The sequence below is a fragment of the Eleutherodactylus coqui genome, chromosome 7 (genome assembly GCF_035609145.1).
Source record: "Eleutherodactylus coqui strain aEleCoq1 chromosome 7, aEleCoq1.hap1, whole genome shotgun sequence".
Taxonomy (NCBI): domain Eukaryota; kingdom Metazoa; phylum Chordata; class Amphibia; order Anura; family Eleutherodactylidae; genus Eleutherodactylus; species Eleutherodactylus coqui.
Genome location: NC_089843.1, coordinates 85865580 through 85884460, shown reverse-complemented (window position 1 = coordinate 85884460; position 18881 = coordinate 85865580). Strand labels below are relative to the sequence as shown.

Here is an 18881-nt window from a genome sequence, read left to right as displayed (position 1 = left end):
GTGCATTTTAAGAGCATGACTTTGTTTGCAGAGTCTAACTTTTAGGGCATGTTACACAGAGCAGAAATGCTGCGGAAGGTCCACAGCGGAAAATTCTGCAGCATTTCTGCATCAAAAACAGAGTAAAATCCACAGCATTGGCACGAATTTTGAATTAAAGATCAGCTGTGTACCCGCAGTCAATTTTAGAAGGTAACATCACTCCCCTCCTAAGTCTTTGGCTGTGGGCGCTTCCTTCACCCGTTACCCGGCAGGGGGTACTCAGTGCAGCGCTGCTGGTTAGGCGATGGCACTTCTGCATCACCTGACCAGTAGCACTGTGCTCTGTAACAGATGGAGTGCGGCGACAGCCAAAAAGACTTGGGGTACGCAGCTGCTTCAGAGTCAAAATTCACACCATATGTGTTTGTCCGGTACCAGAGAGGCGATTTAAACTTTTTTTATTCACACACAAGACCGAAAAGCTATTTAAGTAAAATGAGGGAAAATTCCAGTAATGAGATAGCAGCCCTTCTAATGAATAGTTTATGGTCTTCACCAGCGGACTACAATGCCTGCCACCGAGAACCAAGATTAATGTAACAGATCAGGGTTAAAGTCATTTATAATTTATAGGTCTGCTCAGAGCAAGAATTAACCAGGTGCGAGACGGCAGTAGGAGGGCTATGTGGGAACTGAACGGGAAGGTCTTAAGGGGTCTCCAATGACAAACATCTGTCTATAGCACAGCCAAGTCAGAGCAGTCGGGACTGTTAGAGACTGTAATCAGTTAGGTGGTCTGACATTACAGTCTCTACAATACTACTAATAATCTAGACCTACCATACAGTATCTGCGGGTGATTCTGCAGATACTAGTATTAATCCAGACCACCATCATGCCATCTTTCTGGAGCAGCTTCAGGAGTGGCGACGAAAATATTCTTTGGCATTTACCTATTGGCTCAGTGGTTAGCACTGTCTCCTTGCAGCGTTGGGATCAAATCCCACCAAGAACTTAGACCGTGAGCCCCAATGGCGGCATCAAGTGATGTACAGCACTGCTGAACAAGTATGCACTATACTAAAGTGTGTAAAATACACAAGCAGGTGCAAAGTGCTGTACATTTACAACACTGAGACGCTTTTAACATCAAGAGCCAGAGAGGTTCCCGAGGCCTCCGCCACAGTGCACAAGAGCCAGAGAGGTTCCCGAGGCCTCCGCCACAGTGCACAAGAGCCAGAGAGGTTCCCGAGGCCTCCGCCACAGTGCACAAGAGCCAGAGAGGTTCCCGAGGCCTCCCCCCACAGTGCACAAGAGCCAGAGAGGTTCCCGAGGCCTCCCCCCACAGTGCACAAGAGCCAGAGAGGTTCCCGAGGCCTCCCCCCACAGTGCACAAGAGCCAGAGAGGTTCCCGAGGCCTCCCCCCACAGTGCACAAGAGCCAGAGAGGTTCCCGAGGCCTCCCCCCACAGTGCACAAGAGCCAGAGAGGTTCCCGAGGCCTCCCCCCACAGTGCACAAGAGCCAGAGAGGTTCCCGAGGCCTCCCCCCACAGTGCACAAGAGCCAGAGAGGTTCCCGAGGCCTCCCCCCACAGTGCACAAGAGCCAGAGAGGTTCCCGAGGCCTCCCCCCACAGTGCACAAGAGCCAGAGAGGTTCCCGAGGCCTCCCCCCACAGTGCACAAGAGCCAGAGAGGTTCCCGAGGCCTCCCCCCACAGTGCACAAGAGCCAGAGAGGTTCCCGAGGCCTCCCCCCACAGTGCACAAGAGCCAGAGAGGTTCCCGAGGCCTCCCCCCACAGTGCACAAGAGCCAGAGAGGTTCCCGAGGCCTCCCCCCACAGTGCACAAGAGCCAGAGAGGTTCCCGAGGCCTCCCCCCACAGTGCACAAGAGCCAGAGAGGTTCCCGAGGCCTCCCCCCACAGTGCACAAGAGCCAGAGAGGTTCCCGAGGCCTCCCCCCACAGTGCACAAGAGCCAGAGAGGTTCCCGAGGCCTCCCCCCACAGTGCACAAGAGCCAGAGAGGTTCCCGAGGCCTCCCCCACAGTGCACAAGAGCCAGAGAGGTTCCCGAGGCCTCCCCCACGCTGTACAAGAGCCAGAGAGGTTCCCGAGGCCTCCCCCACGCTGTACAAGAGCCAGAGAGGTTCCCGAGGCCTCCCCCACAGTGCACAAGAGCCAGAGAGGTTCCCGAGGCCTCCCCCGCTGTACAAGAGCCAGAGAGGTTCCCGAGGCCTCCCCCCGCTGTACAAGAGCCAGAGAGGTTCCCGAGGCCTCCCCCCGCTGTACAAGAGCCAGAGAGGTTCCCGAGGCCTCCCCCCGCTGTACAAGAGCCAGAGAGGTTCCCGAGGCCTCCCCCCCCCCGCTGTACAAGAGCCAGAGAGGTTCCCGAGGCCTCCCCCCCGCTGTACAAGAGCCAGAGAGGTTCCCGAGGCCTCCCCCCCGCTGTACAAGAGCCAGAGAGGTTCCCGAGGCCTCCCCCACGCTGTACAAGAGCCAGAGAGGTTCCCGAGGCCTCCCCCACAGTGCACAAGAGCCAGAGAGGTTCCCGAGGCCTCCCCCACAGTGCACAAGAGCCAGAGAGGTTCCCGAGGCCTCCCCCACAGTGCACAAGAGCCAGAGAGGTTCCCGAGGCCTCCCCCACAGTGCACAAGAGCCAGAGAGGTTCCCGAGGCCTCCCCCACAGTGCACAAGAGCCAGAGAGGTTCCCGAGGCCTCCCCCACAGTGCACAAGAGCCAGAGAGGTTCCCGAGGCCTCCCCCACAGTGCACAAGAGCCAGAGAGGTTCCCGAGGCCTCCCCCACAGTGCACAAGAGCCAGAGAGGTTCCCGAGGCCTCCCCCACAGTGCACAAGAGCCAGAGAGGTTCCCGAGGCGTAGCGCTTAAACTGGCGTGTATGAGCGCAGCAGTCATTAAAAACGAATGGGAAGGTGGTGTCTATGAACATCCTCCGCTTTCTCCATGTAGAGACCGTCAAGACCCCAAATAAATCGGGAATGGTGTGGGTTCCAGCAGTCAGACTCCCAACCAAAAGTTATTCTCCATCTTGGGTATAGGACATAGCTTTAGGCTTTGGTACAACGCCTTTAAAAAGCCCCAAACCAGCTGCACTCTTGAAGGGACGTCTCCAGGACTACATACCCTGTTTCCAGAAACACCATCGCGTCTGTCCATGGGCTCCATCTGATATTGCAGTTTGGGCCCAGCTGCTCCTTTCACTTGAGCTGAATACAAGATACAGCCCATGGAACGCCACAGTTTGAGAGAACAGACCCTTTTTTCCCCTGGACAGACCCCCTTATAACATTAATGGAAAGGTCCATGTACATCCAAAGGTACTATACAACCCACCATTCTCTGCTGCATACATGTGCGTGGTACGCAGCTATCTGCATTCTAAGAGTTTTCACAGATACACATAGAAAATTACGTGGTTGCTGCACTTTTTCTAGTTACCACATCGGCTAGCATATTAACAAACGTGGTCTCAGAGTACAAGTCACTAGCTAAAATGATATTTTTTGTACTAAAAAAAAATAATTATATAATATTTCTATTTCTATCTTTCTGAAGTGCTGTCCACCAGAGGTCCTATTCCTATTAAAAGAGTTGTCCAACAATTTTTTTTTATATAGTTTTTGGCCCCATGAGCTCAAGAATATATAAAATCAAATATACGTACCATGGTCTTCTGGCCTAGTGATTTCTCGTAAACCTGTCAAGTGGCTTTTAGCGTAGAAACCTTAAGGCAGGTTTATGGGACGTTACTGATGATATCCCTGCCAGCCTTGTATTGGCCGTAGCAGTCACGTGGGTAAGCAACCATGTGACCACTGCAGTCCAAAGTAAACAAAAGACCAGAGCTGCAGAGAGCAGCATTGGGGGAGCAACACAGCAGCTCTGCTGAAACAACAACATCTACACTGCTCAGGCAGCACTCCCCCCCCCCCCCCCCCCCTTGTTACTGCTTTCCGATCTAGATCATAAATTGCCTCTTCCCAACGACACTATAGTCAGTTATCCATCTCTCGTTATATCCCTAATCGTCCACCTAACTAACCATCTGAAAAATGTAAGGTAGTTTAGCAATCACTGCCCTAATGTAACTATTCATTGGAAGACTCAGCATCATCCACGTTGACCAGATATGCTGGCAATGTGCACCAAGCCTCCGATATTTCCAGCCTCAGTGGCCATGAAGAAAAAGTTGGTTGCTAGGATCAGGATGTGTTTTAGGGCAGTTTATTTAACCATTGCTTTTGTGGTGGGATGGGATGGTGTGTATTTCCACTGTGTTTACAGTACAAGCCAAGAGAGGCAATTTCAGAAGTCTCCTTCCACGGCGCAAAACCTTTCTGCAATGAATTTGCAGAGTTTTTGAAAAGCACTATGGATGCTAAGTGCAGTGTGTATTGCTACTGCGGATTTCTGCTGTGGAATCCAACAAGGGTTAAATTCTGCAGCAGATCGGCAAGAACTGCAGCCAAATTTGCACCATTTTAAGTGCAGATACAGCCACTGCAGAACGCCTGCAACGATTATCCCACACGTGAAAGTGCCCTTTAAGGACTTAGCAGTCATCACACGGCTTCGTTTCCTGCCAAGATAAGAGTAGGAAAATGATGTGCAGGAAGCACATGGCTCGATCCCAGTGTTGACTGTGTTCCAGTTATTTCGGTAATGGTAAGTAAATATACACAAGGACAGTAACATTATTTTGGTTTCCAAATCCAACAGAGGATGTATTGACTAAAACAAACAGTCTAAAATCCAGGACTCCTCAGTATGAGACAGCTGCCACGATTACAGACCTGGAATATCACCCCTCGGTCTAGTCTGGTTACTAGAGCGCTAGAAGGCTGCCGTCACACCTCCGGTCGGGCTCAGTACAGGGTTTCCGTCTCTCTGCTACATTATTGAAGAGAGAAAGACGGGGATTGAAATATAATCCATACCCCGAAAATAAATCCTAGCTGCATAATAAAAGAGAACAAAAAAAGACACACAAACTACTAACAACCACTTGTCTTTGAGTATATGAATGTGTATGATGTCACACAACTCAGCAGTCCTAACAGTACACACTGACCTACCTCCACCACAGAGATCCAGTGGGCTGAAGGACCTGTGGTGATGTCACTGCTGTGGGAGGAGCCAATCTGTTTGTCTTGTGTGGTAAGCAAGCTACTGTGTGTGTGATGTGCCACCAGAAACACTGGGACTATAATGTCCTAATAATTACTAGTACTTCACCTAACAGGCACTGTCCACTCCGCCACACTGGTCTGCATTCAGCGCTTCCTGGTCAGGAGGTTCAAAAATCCTGCCTCTAAGAGGCCCTGGCACTGACTGGCTGAGCTCCGGCACTCGAGAACCAATCACTACAGTGCTCAATGAACCAATCACAGCCATTTAATGCGATGGCTGCGATTGGTTCTCAAGCGCCGCGGCTCAGCCAATCAGAGCCAGTGCTCCCTGGAGACGGGATTTCTGAACCACCTGAACAGAAAGAGCTGGCTGAAGACTGAATACAATGCAGTTTTCGTGCGATACAACACAAAGGAAGGCTTCACAGGGAAACATGGGCAACAAAACATAGCAAATCGTGGCAATATTCAGGATGCCGCGATTTTTTTTTCCTTTGCAATGTAGCAGCCTACAAAACATCGCTAATGTGAAGGAACACATTACAAAGCATGAGCTTCACAAACATGCGATTCATAGCGCTGTCGCATTGCAAGAAAATTGCACAATTTTGTCGCCTGTGTAAAAGTGGCCCAACGCTTGCTATCGTTATCCGCTCAAGAGAACGGATGTGGCATTAGTGTAAAATAAAAATAAAAAAGTTGAATACGCCAGTGCTGCAAAGTAAGTATTGTGGGTACGTTATGCACATTGCATTTCATGACACACAAAGGGGTTCAGACTTGGGTACTGTGCCAGCCAAATCAAACAGATGTGTCCCAAGGACATTCCTGGCTCATAAAAGCAATCGTCATGCTTGGGCAGAGTAAGCTAAAACTTCTCGTAGACCACCATTACCTCCCATAGTGTTGGGCAACGGGCAAAATATGTTCTTAGGCCGATCAGGTGAATATAAGGTTGTAAAACACAGGTAAAGTCAGACAGATACAAACTATTTCAGTGGATCATGTTCAACTTTCACTGCCGAGAAATGAGAATTGACAGACTTAAGGATAATTCTATAAAACTTTACCTGTTCAAGAAGTTACTGATTGGTCCCAATATCCTTACTTTACTCTCGGCATCCTGCATAGAGCCCTTAAGAATTGCATCAGAACTGTCCTTTGTAGAGTTCAAAGTGACATCTGAAAAATGCGTGTCATCATTTTCCAAGTTGACAATTGCACTTGAGTTGCTGGTCACCAAGACGTCCACAATGTCCTCATTGCTCACCGATAGAGTGGTGGAAAAGTCCGTGCTGAGGCTGGAAACGCTGCAGTCAGAGATATCATCACTTCTGTTCAGAGACGTTGGGCTGTAGAGCTTGGCCGTGTCATAGCCAGATCTGGGAAATGTGGAGGACTTCCAGATGATGTGATCACTGTCGGAGTTCCTCTGAGATGGAGTACCGCTACTAGGTATACTTTTGGAGCTCTGAAAGACCCTTTCATCTGCAGAAGCTCCATTCAAACAGTTTGACTTGTTATTGCAGTGGACGGGTTCTGGATTGGCGATCTCAAGGGTCGGGATGCCAGAGTCCACTGAAGTGACGCTGTTACTTTCACCGATTGTAACAAAATGGCCATGGTTGAAGTCTGGAAGAGTATGAGATTGAGAACCCTTTCGACTCCATCTGCCAAGATTGTGAATATCACTGTCAACAGTAATGTCATGGACCTCAATAAATCCAAGGTTCTTGATGTTAGATGGTAAGTCTTTATTCATATTCGACCAAGAGGAAACTATATAAAAAAAATACGTGTAAATAGGATTGCACAGATGACTTTTTTGCTTCAAGGTTTGTAACTTAGTAAAAAGTAAGCAAACTTTTTTTTTTTTTTTAAATAAAAAACATAGCATCAATCAGTACACAGTCAACAGAAGCATGTTCGGGTTGCTGGTCGTGTGAATCTTAAAAATAATTGTTCAGTGTACAGGCAGTCAGTGACCAAATAACATAATTAGCTCATTATTCAGTTTACGGAATCATTGAATAAAAGGAATACATTACCTAGCAGCCTTGGTCCAGGTCCCTCCCGCTGCTCTCCGCAGCTCTGCACGCTTCTTGCAGTCCTCCTCCGCCCACAGAAGATCACTTCCTGGTTAAGGGATTCATAAATCCCACCTCCAGAAAGCGATGGGTCTGATTGACTGAGCAGCGCTCAATGAACCAATGCAATGGCTGATTGGCTGAGCAGCGCTCACGAACCAATCCTTGCAGCGTTCAATGAACCAATCAGAGCCATCGCACTGGTTCATCGAATGCTGCTCAGTCAATCAATGCAGCACTCAAAACCAATCAGACCCATCGCTCCCTGGAGGTGGGATTTATGAATCCCATAAGCAGGAAGTGATCTTCTGTGGGCAGACGAGGACTGCAAGAAGCTCGTCAGAGCTCTGGAAAGCAGCAGGAGGGATCTGGACTGAGCCTGCTAGGTAATGTTTAATAAGACATCCCCCCCCCCAAAAAATAATACCTAGTGCCTCTTTTGGCGCAAAAATTATTAGACAAAGTCTTATTTTCGGTGAAACACGGTAAATCCATGTAGCATAGCATACAAACAGAAGTGTAAAAATGATGGGAAATGGGCCCCTATTCTGTATTTTGCTCCAGATTACCACTTTCTTTATAAATTGTCCTGCTGCACCTGAGTTATACAAGACAAGAGTGGGAGGTATATCTCTTGGAAGAATAAACTGTATATAGCTAAATATAGCTCTTAACACTCTAAAAATAGAGGAACGCCACTTTACAGCCTGCGATTGCTCTTAGAGATTAAGTACCCTCGAAGACTATTACACAGAATGCCATTATATAGTGAATACATCACTGCAAAACATAAGCACACTATAATACATAAAAGGGTATATAAAATGAGCTCACAACATATGAATAATTAGATTTCATACACGAGAGCATTTCAAAATATCATATTAAATAATGGAAGGCGTGCAAGTTCATTCTCTGCAAACTAATAGTAGAGAAAAACTGCCAACGGCAATGAAACTCTGCAGGTAAATGCTTCACCATATAAAACACATAAATTGGAAAAAAGTAGGATTTACTGAGTCCCATATGCATGCTCTCCCATAGACTTGTACAGGAGAGCGTGTGCACAGAGTCGGATTTTCATGCCGCACGCTGACGTCAGGCGGGGACATTGCTGCATTGTGGGAGCAGTGGCGTATTAAAAAATAAATAAAAGATACCTCACCTGGCTCCCTGTGACATCCCCACAACGTAGTTTATGGTGCTGTGGGGATGCGACAGGTTCCCTTCAAGGCCACAGTCATATCTACGCTGGAGGATCCGATGCATATTTGGCACTAAATTACAGGTCAATTAGTGCAGCATTCTGCGTTATTGTGAAAGAGAAAATTTTGGGTAGTATGCCAGAAGCCAGGCTGACCCCATTATGGTCAATGAGATCTGTCTTGCTGGCAGCAAGCACATAGATTTTTGCAAGACCCACTTAGGTAAATGGTGCAGTTTCAGAGAGGTCTGCACGACAGAACAGATGCTGAGAGAGGACCACCATGTGTTATTTACTTGGTGGAAGCAATCCATTCCTCTTTGGGTGCATTCACATGTAGCCGATTTGCTACGGATCCTTAGCATATTTCAGCCTTTCAATTTTAATTGAAATGAAACGGGTGAAATCTGCTGCAAAATCCGCACCAAATCAGCTTTGTGTGAATGTGCCCTTAGGGTGCGTTCACATGGAACAGATATGCTGCAGAGTGTCTGCGGCGCAAAATCTGCATTAAATTAAAAAAAATAAATAACACACTATTTGGTGCAGATTTTTGTGCAGAATTTACCCCTTCATTTTAAGTGGTGGATTCCACACCATCGACATGCTGTGGATTTAAGTTTGGCATCTCCATTTCTCAAGCACTAAAATGCGACTTTTAAAAGACTCATTCATTTTGCTGTAAATTTTCCACAAGGAGGGTTTCTTTAGGTGGATTTGTTACCTATACTTTAAATTTAGGAAGAAAACACTAAACCAATAACGAGGTGTTTTAGGGTTTTGTAGAGAAAAAAAGAAAAGGTCAACGAATATTATAAAAGACGTCCAACCCTGGGATTTTATGGCCCAGTTTTACGAGATGGCCAGTCTATAAAGGCTTTCTTTATAGACAATTTAGGCCTTATTTACCAAAACTAGCAGTAAGACGGTCCTTGTTGAACATATCCAATCACATCACAGCTTTCATTTTTTAAACTCCACTGGAAAAATGAAAGTTCGAGTTCTGATTGGTTGCTATGGGCAACAAGGACAGTCCAAGGCCACTTTCACCCCCCCCCCCCCCCAAAAAAAATGAATGTGTAAGATTTGTGCATTTTGAAGCAGACAAATCTCACGTGAATATGAACCCCATTCGTGGCATGCCCCGTCTTTGGGAATTCATCTGGAATGCCTTGCCCATGGTTTTCAACAGGGCCAGCAAAGCATCGCCCGGCGTGCAATGTGCAAGCGAGTGTGATGTGATGCTCCACATTGAAGACAAGGGAAAACACTTGCCGCTTCTCCGGAAGATGGCTACTTTCCTGAAGTGATGCGAGGCGTTTTTAAACACAAAGGCCATCCCCTACCTTTCACCCTCGTAAACACAAACCGATTGCCCCTTTTGCTCGATACAGCAAAAGCCCTGATCCCTCCGATGTGGAAGCAGCAAGATGCTCCTACTCTGACTCTCTGGAGGGACAGAGCGGATCTTTTGGCGAACTTGGAAGAGCTCTCCAGTTGGTCTAGGGGAACCCATGATAATTTTCTAAAAATTTGGAGCCCATGGCGGGCTATTAGGAGCGACGTGGTCGGAGGGTCTCCTAGTGCCGGCGACATGCAGCAGTCGGTTCTACCTTAGCCCTACTGGCTCCAGAGGGTCCTTCCGCTTAACCCTTCCTCTCGCGCCTCCTCCATTACTGGCTTAGAACGAAGCTGACATCGGGAACGTCATTGGGGGTGCAGATGGTGAGAGCCCCAACGTTGGAAATAACCTTCCCTCCTCTCGGGAGCTCACTCTCCCCTCACCCATCCTCTCTTAACCCTTCCCATTCCCCCCTTTTGTCTTCCACAATATGTTCTGTTTGAACAGGTCCTTGCAATAATTACTCACAATACTGGCCATGGTCGAGACCTGATGATCCCCTCTTTCTCTTTCTTAACCCAAAGATACTGTACATGCCCCGCAGTAATGTCTAGATATAGCAGATTGTTAATGCATATGTTTATCCTTGTCTGCAGTTCTACATATGTACGGTACGCTGTAAAATTCTCTTTTATTGTGAAAATTTCAATAAAAATTGATTTAAAAGAAAAAAAGAAAAAAAATTTAAAAACACACAAAAGCATCTTGCATCCGTGGTGAAATCACGCGTTCCCGAGTGCGATATCAGCCTTACTGTTACACCGTTTTGATAAATGAGGCATTTGCAGCACTACTTCATGAATGGGAACATGCAAATTCACATTCTTCAATGGAAACTTTCCAGGAAGTCATTTCAAACTAAGAACTTCCACAGTGGATCAAGGTTAGGAGGACAAATAAAGGTGGCCACACACACAGCTGAACTCACAGAATTTGGTGGCCTCGAGCAACAAGCTGAAGGCTATGGGGCTTTACAGACTCTGTGCCATTTAAAGTAGTTTGACAAAGAGTGAAGCAACAAATCCAGGAGAGCCGATCTTTTACTATGATAGCCAGGGCCTAACAAACCCTCAAGTCTGCCATAAGCATCTGCGATCAAGCTTTGAAATGCTACATATGTACTTAGGAAGCTTGAAGCAACATTACTGATGCAGCTTCACGTACCCTGAGGGACAGTGGAAAAAAGAAAAAAGGGAGAACACAATATATTTGGTTCCCTCACAAATGTAACAACCTATAAATAAATGTTAACTTGTTATTCTTGACTTACAAAAAGGTAAAAAACAACTCAGAAAACCCCTTATAGAATTAGCATATCAGGGGTTTCCAGCATTACAGAAGTTATTTTAGGGTATATGCAGATGTGCAAGTTTTGTTTAGGTTTTTTTTTTATGTGGGTTTTCAAACCAAAACTAGACGAAGATCATAAAAAGGAGAGAAAGAATACAACTTCTCTTCTATTTGTGATCCTCTCCTGGTTTTGGCTTCAAAAACCTTTAGTGGCCTGTGGCTCATACTGCAAATATAACATCACTAGAAAGAAGCCACAAAGCACGCAGGAACCCAAAATAAACGCCTGGAAGGGACTGGAGTCTCCAATGTCAAAGCCAGAAGCAAACATTAAGATCTCTCCAGCAATGGAGCGCCAACATAGTCACATGTGTAAATCACTGCAGGGGTTATCCTCTGCGGATGCATGAGCCAAGTGCTGGAAAGAAGAAGGCAATAATATTCTCAAGGTCCATGCATCCCTAAGGCTAGGAGTTTCTGAACACAGATTCTGATTTCCCCATTTAATTGCCTTGGACGAGGTCAGCAAAATATCTGCATCATAAATTTGTGGGGAAGAATACCACCATACATATGGAGACCAATGGAGCATGCCACCATATAAAGGGTACGGTAGAGGGCTCCAACATGTCTATGGAGACAATATTATGGCTTTGTACAAAGTGGAGCTGTAATACGGTTGTGTGCATGAGGTTCTCACAATCAGTTTATAACACAAAGAACTGCAAAGAATATTCCAGCCTTTGATCAATTTTTAATGTTGATGAGTCACTTTAATCCTCCCAGATCACACCTATACTGTAATGAATTCACTCATGACAAGAACCTGTATGTTAAGAATGGCACTAGACAGTTGGGGTGCCTCAAGAATCTCTTTCTCCATATGCCCCATTAGGGCATAGAAGGGGGGGGGGGGACTCTGCTCATGAGCTTCTATTATGAGCTGAACGGAGAACGGCTAACAAGCAGCATCTCTGGCAGATAACTTGCTATTTGGTGGGAGTTTCATTGAGAGACCCCACACCAAGGAGACCGACTAGCACTCTGTTCACTTTCAATGGGACTGTGGAGATAGACGAGCAGTGGCTGGCCAGCCTCTCTGCCTGGATCATCTGGTGGCAGCACTCTCCCAGATTCTGCATAGGGTGAGAGCAATCACTCTAGCCCAGTGCTCCCCAACTCCAGTCCTCGGGGACCGCCAACAGGTCATGTTTTCAGGATTTCCTCAGTATTGTACAGGTGATGTAATTATTGTCGGTGCCTCAGACATTATCAAAGGTGTTGTTACCATAGGATATCCTGAAAACATGACCTGTTAGCGGTCCCTGAGGACTGGAGTTGGGGACCCCTGCTCTAGCAGATCTAGGAGGGAGAAGGCCCATGCAGCACCACCCACATGCCCCAAAGCTCAGTTTGTACAGCATCTTCAAAGTATGTTTGATTGTGAAACGCTGTAGCATTTCAGATTAGACGTACAGGGGGTGGACAAAAAATATGGAATGCATGCCTTAAATTACATGGGATTATAAATCATATTTCAATAAGACATGTAGAGACTGATTTTAAGTGGAGTTAACAGGACACAGATGCTGCCGGGCAGAAGTGAACATCAGCCCTAGCAACAAGGTTCCATTGGCCAGGGGTTTGAGTCACTCAGCTACTGTTACCAGCTGGCTCCCAAACCACTCAGAGCAGGGCAAGAGGTGAAGTAAACACAAATTTGTCAGGAAAGCTCTTTGCCAAGCAAGAGTCAAAAGAGCAGCTCAATGCTAATAATTAAAATCCCATGCATTTCCTACAGTGTTTCCATATTTTTTTGTCCACCCCATGTCCATTGGGGCCCTGTACATACCTGTCCCATGTTCATGCTGCCTGTGGTTCAGGAACTGTTCATGCAAAACTGATACACAAATTGAGTCCCCCACTGTATCAGTGTTCCAGAAATGTTTTTTTTAGGCTGCCTGTCCACGGGCGGGTTTAAATTGCTTTCCCCGCGGCGATAATCCGGCCGCGGGGAACGCAGTGAATGCTCTTTATAGCGTTGTTATAGAGAGCGCAGCCCCCCTGTCCATGAGCGGAGAATCATTTCAATTCTCCGTTTGCAGGTGGCAATTCGCAGCATGCTGCGAATTGCCGCGATTCTCCACAGTCAGCCTATCTGTCAGATAGGCTGACAGCGGAGATCCATCTGCCAGCTCCTGCTCCCGGGCAGCGATCCACCGCAGGATACCGCAACGCCCGTGGACAGGCAGCCCAACTCCCATCCACTGGTATAAACCGGTACAGTGCAAGCGTGGTGGCCAGCCTTGATCATATTGAGAATGGTGAAAGTCTTAGTACTTTTACAATAAGTGTCATTGGCAAGTCATCAAGACTAATTTTGGAAACTCCCTTTAGACTTTGATCTAATGCAATATTAGAAACTGCACCAAGGAGAACTTATAGGCAAGCATATTTTTCAAATCACTTCCATTAACCCTTTTTGTTTTATGTGTTATGGATAGGAATTGCAAAGTTAAAGTTTTTGTGAAAAGTTACAGTTCCATTAAGCAAAAATCGAAACACATAGCAAATGTCAAAAACAAAAGAAACCAAAAATAAAGAAGCATGTGACCAGAAACAGACTGGAGAACGCTGGCATGCAACTTGACAGACTAATCTTGGCAGCAGGAATTAGTCTGCAGCGTGATGAAGGTTAAGGATGAAAACAAAGGAGTCTTAAAAAGGGGAAGATATTTGCAAAGAGACCATGACCTTGCAGAAATAAAACAGGATGCAGCTCCAAACGGCTGGAGGAGCAAATAAGCCTGATGTGCGGTCAAGCGTGACAACTAAGACTTTTGCCAGATGCAAAAAACAGGGAGTTTATTTCCACTTGATATATAAAACACATTCTGGAACCTGGCAAGGTTGTTCCTGTTGTGCCCAGCAGGCGATTTGTAAACGGAGTAAGCTGGTATTACCTTGGCAATTGTGACCTCCATTCTTCTGTAACTCAGGCTGTGACATTGCCAGCCAAAGTAACAAAGTTTAAAGAAAGTTTGGCACGTCGGTACCAGGATCCGGGCATGACATTCTAGGGCATTTCTTCACAACTTCATAGGTTACTGCATAAAGAAAGAAACACACATTAGAAATAAAGAACTGTTCGTTAACCCTCTATTACATTAGGCAGCACCAAATGAAGGTTTGTGCTGGCGCCAGATTCCTAGACACTAATAGTTTGAGAGTTGCGAAACAGCTTTCTTTTCAAGGAAATGTATACTCTTGCAAGAACTTTTACAACTTCAATACATGTTAAATAAAGCAACTTTGCAAATTGATTAAAAATTTCCTACCTTTTTGTGTATAAAGCTCCTATACAGAACTAGGTGTTTCCATAGTAACAGACTCCAAACAAATGCTGTGCAGTCTAATCCTGCAGTTGTGTGCTAGGGGCTGTTCACATTAGGGTTTTACCGTTCATCAAGTGCATACGCTTTAAAGATTGGTGAAATGTAGTGTAGAGTAGCATACTTTTGACCTTCTTTATAACTTCAACCCCCATGATCTGACCTGACTGTCACATTAACACCATTAACGTCAATAGTACAAAACTAATGTGGCAAAAAAAAAAAAAAAAAAATCATGACATACACCAAATGACATACTACCATTACATGTACTTAATATCACCTTGTTCAGCATCAGGCTTGAACTTCCCAGTGACACGTGTCGTCTAAGTAGTCACAGGATAACGGTGGCCTAGGTTTCCACATGGAAAAAAGTTGCAATCTACCTTGTGACATTGTAATTAATTGAATATACACCAGCCGATCAACTATTGTGTGGAAAACCCCATAAGGCTATGTGGCACCTAAGTCACACAACAAAAAATTAAATAAATGGGTCCAATTCATCCGCGACCTGGTATTGCGCCAGTATTTTTAGGGTATTTGCTACAGACCTGCAGCAAACCAGCTACATGTGAACACACCCTAAAAGGGGCAAGTTAATAGTTTTTTTGCAAAAAAAAAAAAATTTAAATATCAAACGAGCCGCAGTTTGATATGACGAAGTCTATGCAGATAAGAGTCACGTGCAACTTGTGACTAGAAATCCATCAGGCTTGGAGTGTTTGCAACAGTCACAGTTGTGTTAGATCACGTGTTGCAATGCAACGACACTGGCAATCATCAGATGCGATGTTGCAATGTGAATTACAATCTCCATCTATACATAGACTATGTCCACATCGCACTTCACCCACAGAACTGCGGTAGATTTTGCTTTTTGCAGGAATATTTTCATCTGAAACCTAATAATCACCATAAATGAGCAAGTTAGAAATGTTGGTTATCATGTTTGCTCTACTTCGAGACATTTACTTTTTTTTGTTTGTGTGTGCGCGGTTGGGGGACGTTGCCAATTTTTTTTTTCTTCAAAAAACGACCACAGGAAATGCAGCCACATTGGTTGTCACCTTTTAGTTTCTGAGAAATGTATTCAATGAGCAATGGCCATTCTATTAACTTGTACCATCATTTACAAGGGTCAGTGTTGTCATAGGTTCCTGGAAACTTATTTAAAAAGGGATTCACCGAGATTGGTTAAAAATGGACAATGGGGCAGATCGGCGGAAAAAAAAACAAAAAACAACTCGTCTCTTGAATGTTCTCCCTCTGGTCTAGTTCCAGTAGCTTCTGCTGCACTAACGTGTTCACATAATCGCAACAGAAATTCCTGGCTCCGGTCTGGGAGCACTGGACCAGGGGGGCATCTGAGTTTTTTTGCCCCCTGTTAATTCAACCAAATCTCTATAAGAATGGGACAACCAACCAATAAGGCTGCAATTCCGGTTGTCACTTTTGCAAAAAAAAAGTCATCAGAATAGCAGACTGCGACTTATGCTCTAAAATACGTCCAAGATTAAAACAGAACAAAATAGATAATACAAATAAAAAGAGAAAAAAAATAGAAAAAAAAAAATTGTATAACAAACAGGATGCAAATGTTTGGAATATTAAAGGGGTTGTCCCACGCCGAAACGGGGTTTTTTTTTTTCAACCCCCCCCCCCCGTTCGGCGCGAGACAACCCCGATGCAGGGACCTAAAGAAAAATCCGCACAGCGCTTACCTGAATCCCCGCGCTCCGGTGACTTCTTACTTACCGGCTGAAGATGGCCGCCGGCATCTTCTCCCTCCGTGGACCGCAGGGCTTCTGTGCGGTCTATTGCCGATTCCAGCCTCCTGATTGGCTGGAATCGGCACGTGACGGGGCGGAGCTACACGGAGCCCCATTGAGAACAGAAGAAGACCCGGACTGCGCAAGCGCGGCTAATTTGGCCATTAGACGGCGAAAATTAGTCGGCTCCATGGAGACGAGGACGCTAGCAACGGAACAGGTAAGTGAATAACTTCTGTATGGCTCATAATTAATGCACAATGTACATTACAAAGTGCATTAATATGGCCATACAGAAGTGTATAGACCCACTTGCTGCCGCGGGACAACCCCTGGCTGGGTTCTCATACGGCGGAATCCCGACAGAAATTTTGCAGTTTTGCCGCAGCAAAGAAAAAAAACCCCAGTATTTCCACCAGGAAAGCACAGGTCCAAAACCCGCGGCACCTTAGACAAATCTCGTACACATGGCTGGCCAGTCCCGGGAATTAGCGGACGCAGGTGGATTTGCCACAACAAAATTTTGCATGGAATTTCCGTGTCAAATCCACCCATGTGAAAGTCCCTTTGTGAGGTAGGAGTGTACCACTTAACAGAGCAAACATATACACGGATGTACCATAAACAAACAATACATTTACTCATTGATCAGGGGCACAAAAAAAAAAAAAAAAATTTTAAGAAAATTTTTTTTTTAAATCCCACAACACCTGCGCTTTTTGCTACTGTAAGGACGCAGCACACATTTGCCAGCCTTTTTCTTCCATCCAACACCAGTTACAGTATTTGTGTATATGGTTTATTATATTGGCGTTCTACAATCCATGCAAACTAACATTACCAGCGCCATTCACAGGTAGCGCTTGGATTTCCCAGCTCCTGGCACAACTGCCCACCATACCGCCAACAGCTTTGCATTTCCTCAAATCTACCAATGACACCCTTCATGCAGTCCAGATAATGATAGATGTGGCATATACCCGCACTTCACCAAAATAAATAAATATCTTCCTCCAAACTAATAAGATAAAAATCCTAATATTGTTACAAAATCTCAAATTCTAAAAAAAAAATAATCCAACACAAATCTTATAGGGTGCCCCAAGTGCCACATCTGCACCTGCAGCCCTCCTGCCATGACTGTGCATCACTACAGCACAGGTAAAAAGTTGTCTACAGGCCCCAACTTCTAAACTGAAAGCCCCCGGTGGCACACGGTGCGCTCTCCCCTAGGTGCACCACACATACCGCCCATCTCCCTCATAAATAGCCGGATCTACACCCCCCCAGGTACGGAATGCAGTGGACCCCCTCCCGTGTTAGGGACTCGGAGCAGAACGCACCACACCAACCTGACAGGGGGGTCTGAGCGTAGTGTCCCCCTCCTCAGCCTGTAAGCCCGGCGCTGCAGGTGCTGCTCTGGTTCCTGTTAAGGAGGCGCTTCCTCAGTATATGTCACCTCCTCCTCATCCTCCTCCTCCCTCCTTCCCCGAGCTACCATCTACCTCCTCCTCTGTGTCATGCCTGCCTCATAATAATAAGCAGCACTCACATGGAGGGGGCCTCATCTTCTGGAGGACTGTTATGTAATATTAGATAAGCACAGGCCTGCTCTCTCCAGCTGCCTGCATTGTATACAGGATAGCTTACAGGCAGGCACAGCAGTGGTACATTTATAGAAGGGATATATTAGAGAATTGCATAAGTAGCAGTTCCATAATATATTATTACAGGTGCTGCTGCAGCATGTAAGGGCTCTGGGCCCCTGTGTAGTTAGGGCCCTTTACCTCAGCCACATAAGTACAGGATGGGCTAAAGAAAATTTATCTTTGTTGCCCCTAGCAACCAATCACAGCACAGCTTTTATTTGTTATACTGCTGAGGTAAAATCAAAGCTGCGCTGTGATTGGTTGCTAGGGGCAGCACAGATTTTCTTTTAGATGCTTTCATATGAGTGTGTGCCGGCCTACTTTTCCGTGGCCCACCATGTATTTACCTCATGGGTAAACTAGACAGCTTGTGGGTGTCAAGTGCTGTAAATCTACATGTATAAAATAGGATGTATGTGTGTATGTGCCACCATAACTCATCAACGTCTGGAGCAATTTCAACCAAACTTGGTACAAATATAACTCATCCCATGGGGACAAATTTGCTCCAACTACCACACAGCTTCCCACGAGCACTAAGCCCCTTATGTACCACACAGAAATGAGCCAAGCACCCACTCTTATGAGGGGTGGCCAAAAGGAAATCCGTGTTGCCCATAGCAACCAATCACAGTGCAGCTTTCATTTTGCCTCAGCAGTATAACGAGTGAAAGCTGAGCTGTGATTGGTTGCTATTGGCAACAAAAATTACAGGGGATGTCAGTGAGTTTTTGGAGTTTTAGTTAGGTCAGTATTACACGAACATCCTGCTTCACAGATAATAATATCTTACACAGACAACTTCCTCCCCCCTTAAATACTAATATTACACAGACGAACTCCTCCTCATGCAGTAAAATATTACACAGACGACCTCCTCCTCATATACCAATATATTACACAGACAAACTCCTCCTCGTACAGTAAGATTTTACACAGACGACCTCCTCCTCATATACC

The 18881-nt window shown here is 45.8% G+C and overlaps 1 protein-coding gene across 1 annotated transcript in view; it reads right to left on the bottom strand.

The window, feature by feature from the left end:
• The window catches only part of TBC1D14 (TBC1 domain family member 14), a 93605-nt gene extending 75893 nt beyond the window's left edge, over positions 1-17712 (bottom strand). Inside the window, exons 1-3 of the mRNA XM_066573317.1 lie at positions 17625-17712; positions 14072-14215; positions 6196-6904 (exon numbers count right to left, since the gene is read on the bottom strand). Coding sequence (XP_066429414.1) covers positions 6196-6904; positions 14072-14117 — 755 coding nt within the window. The 5' untranslated portion in view covers positions 14118-14215; positions 17625-17712. The remainder of the gene's footprint in view (positions 1-6195; positions 6905-14071; positions 14216-17624) is intronic.
• Positions 17713-18881: the final 1169 nt, after the last annotated feature.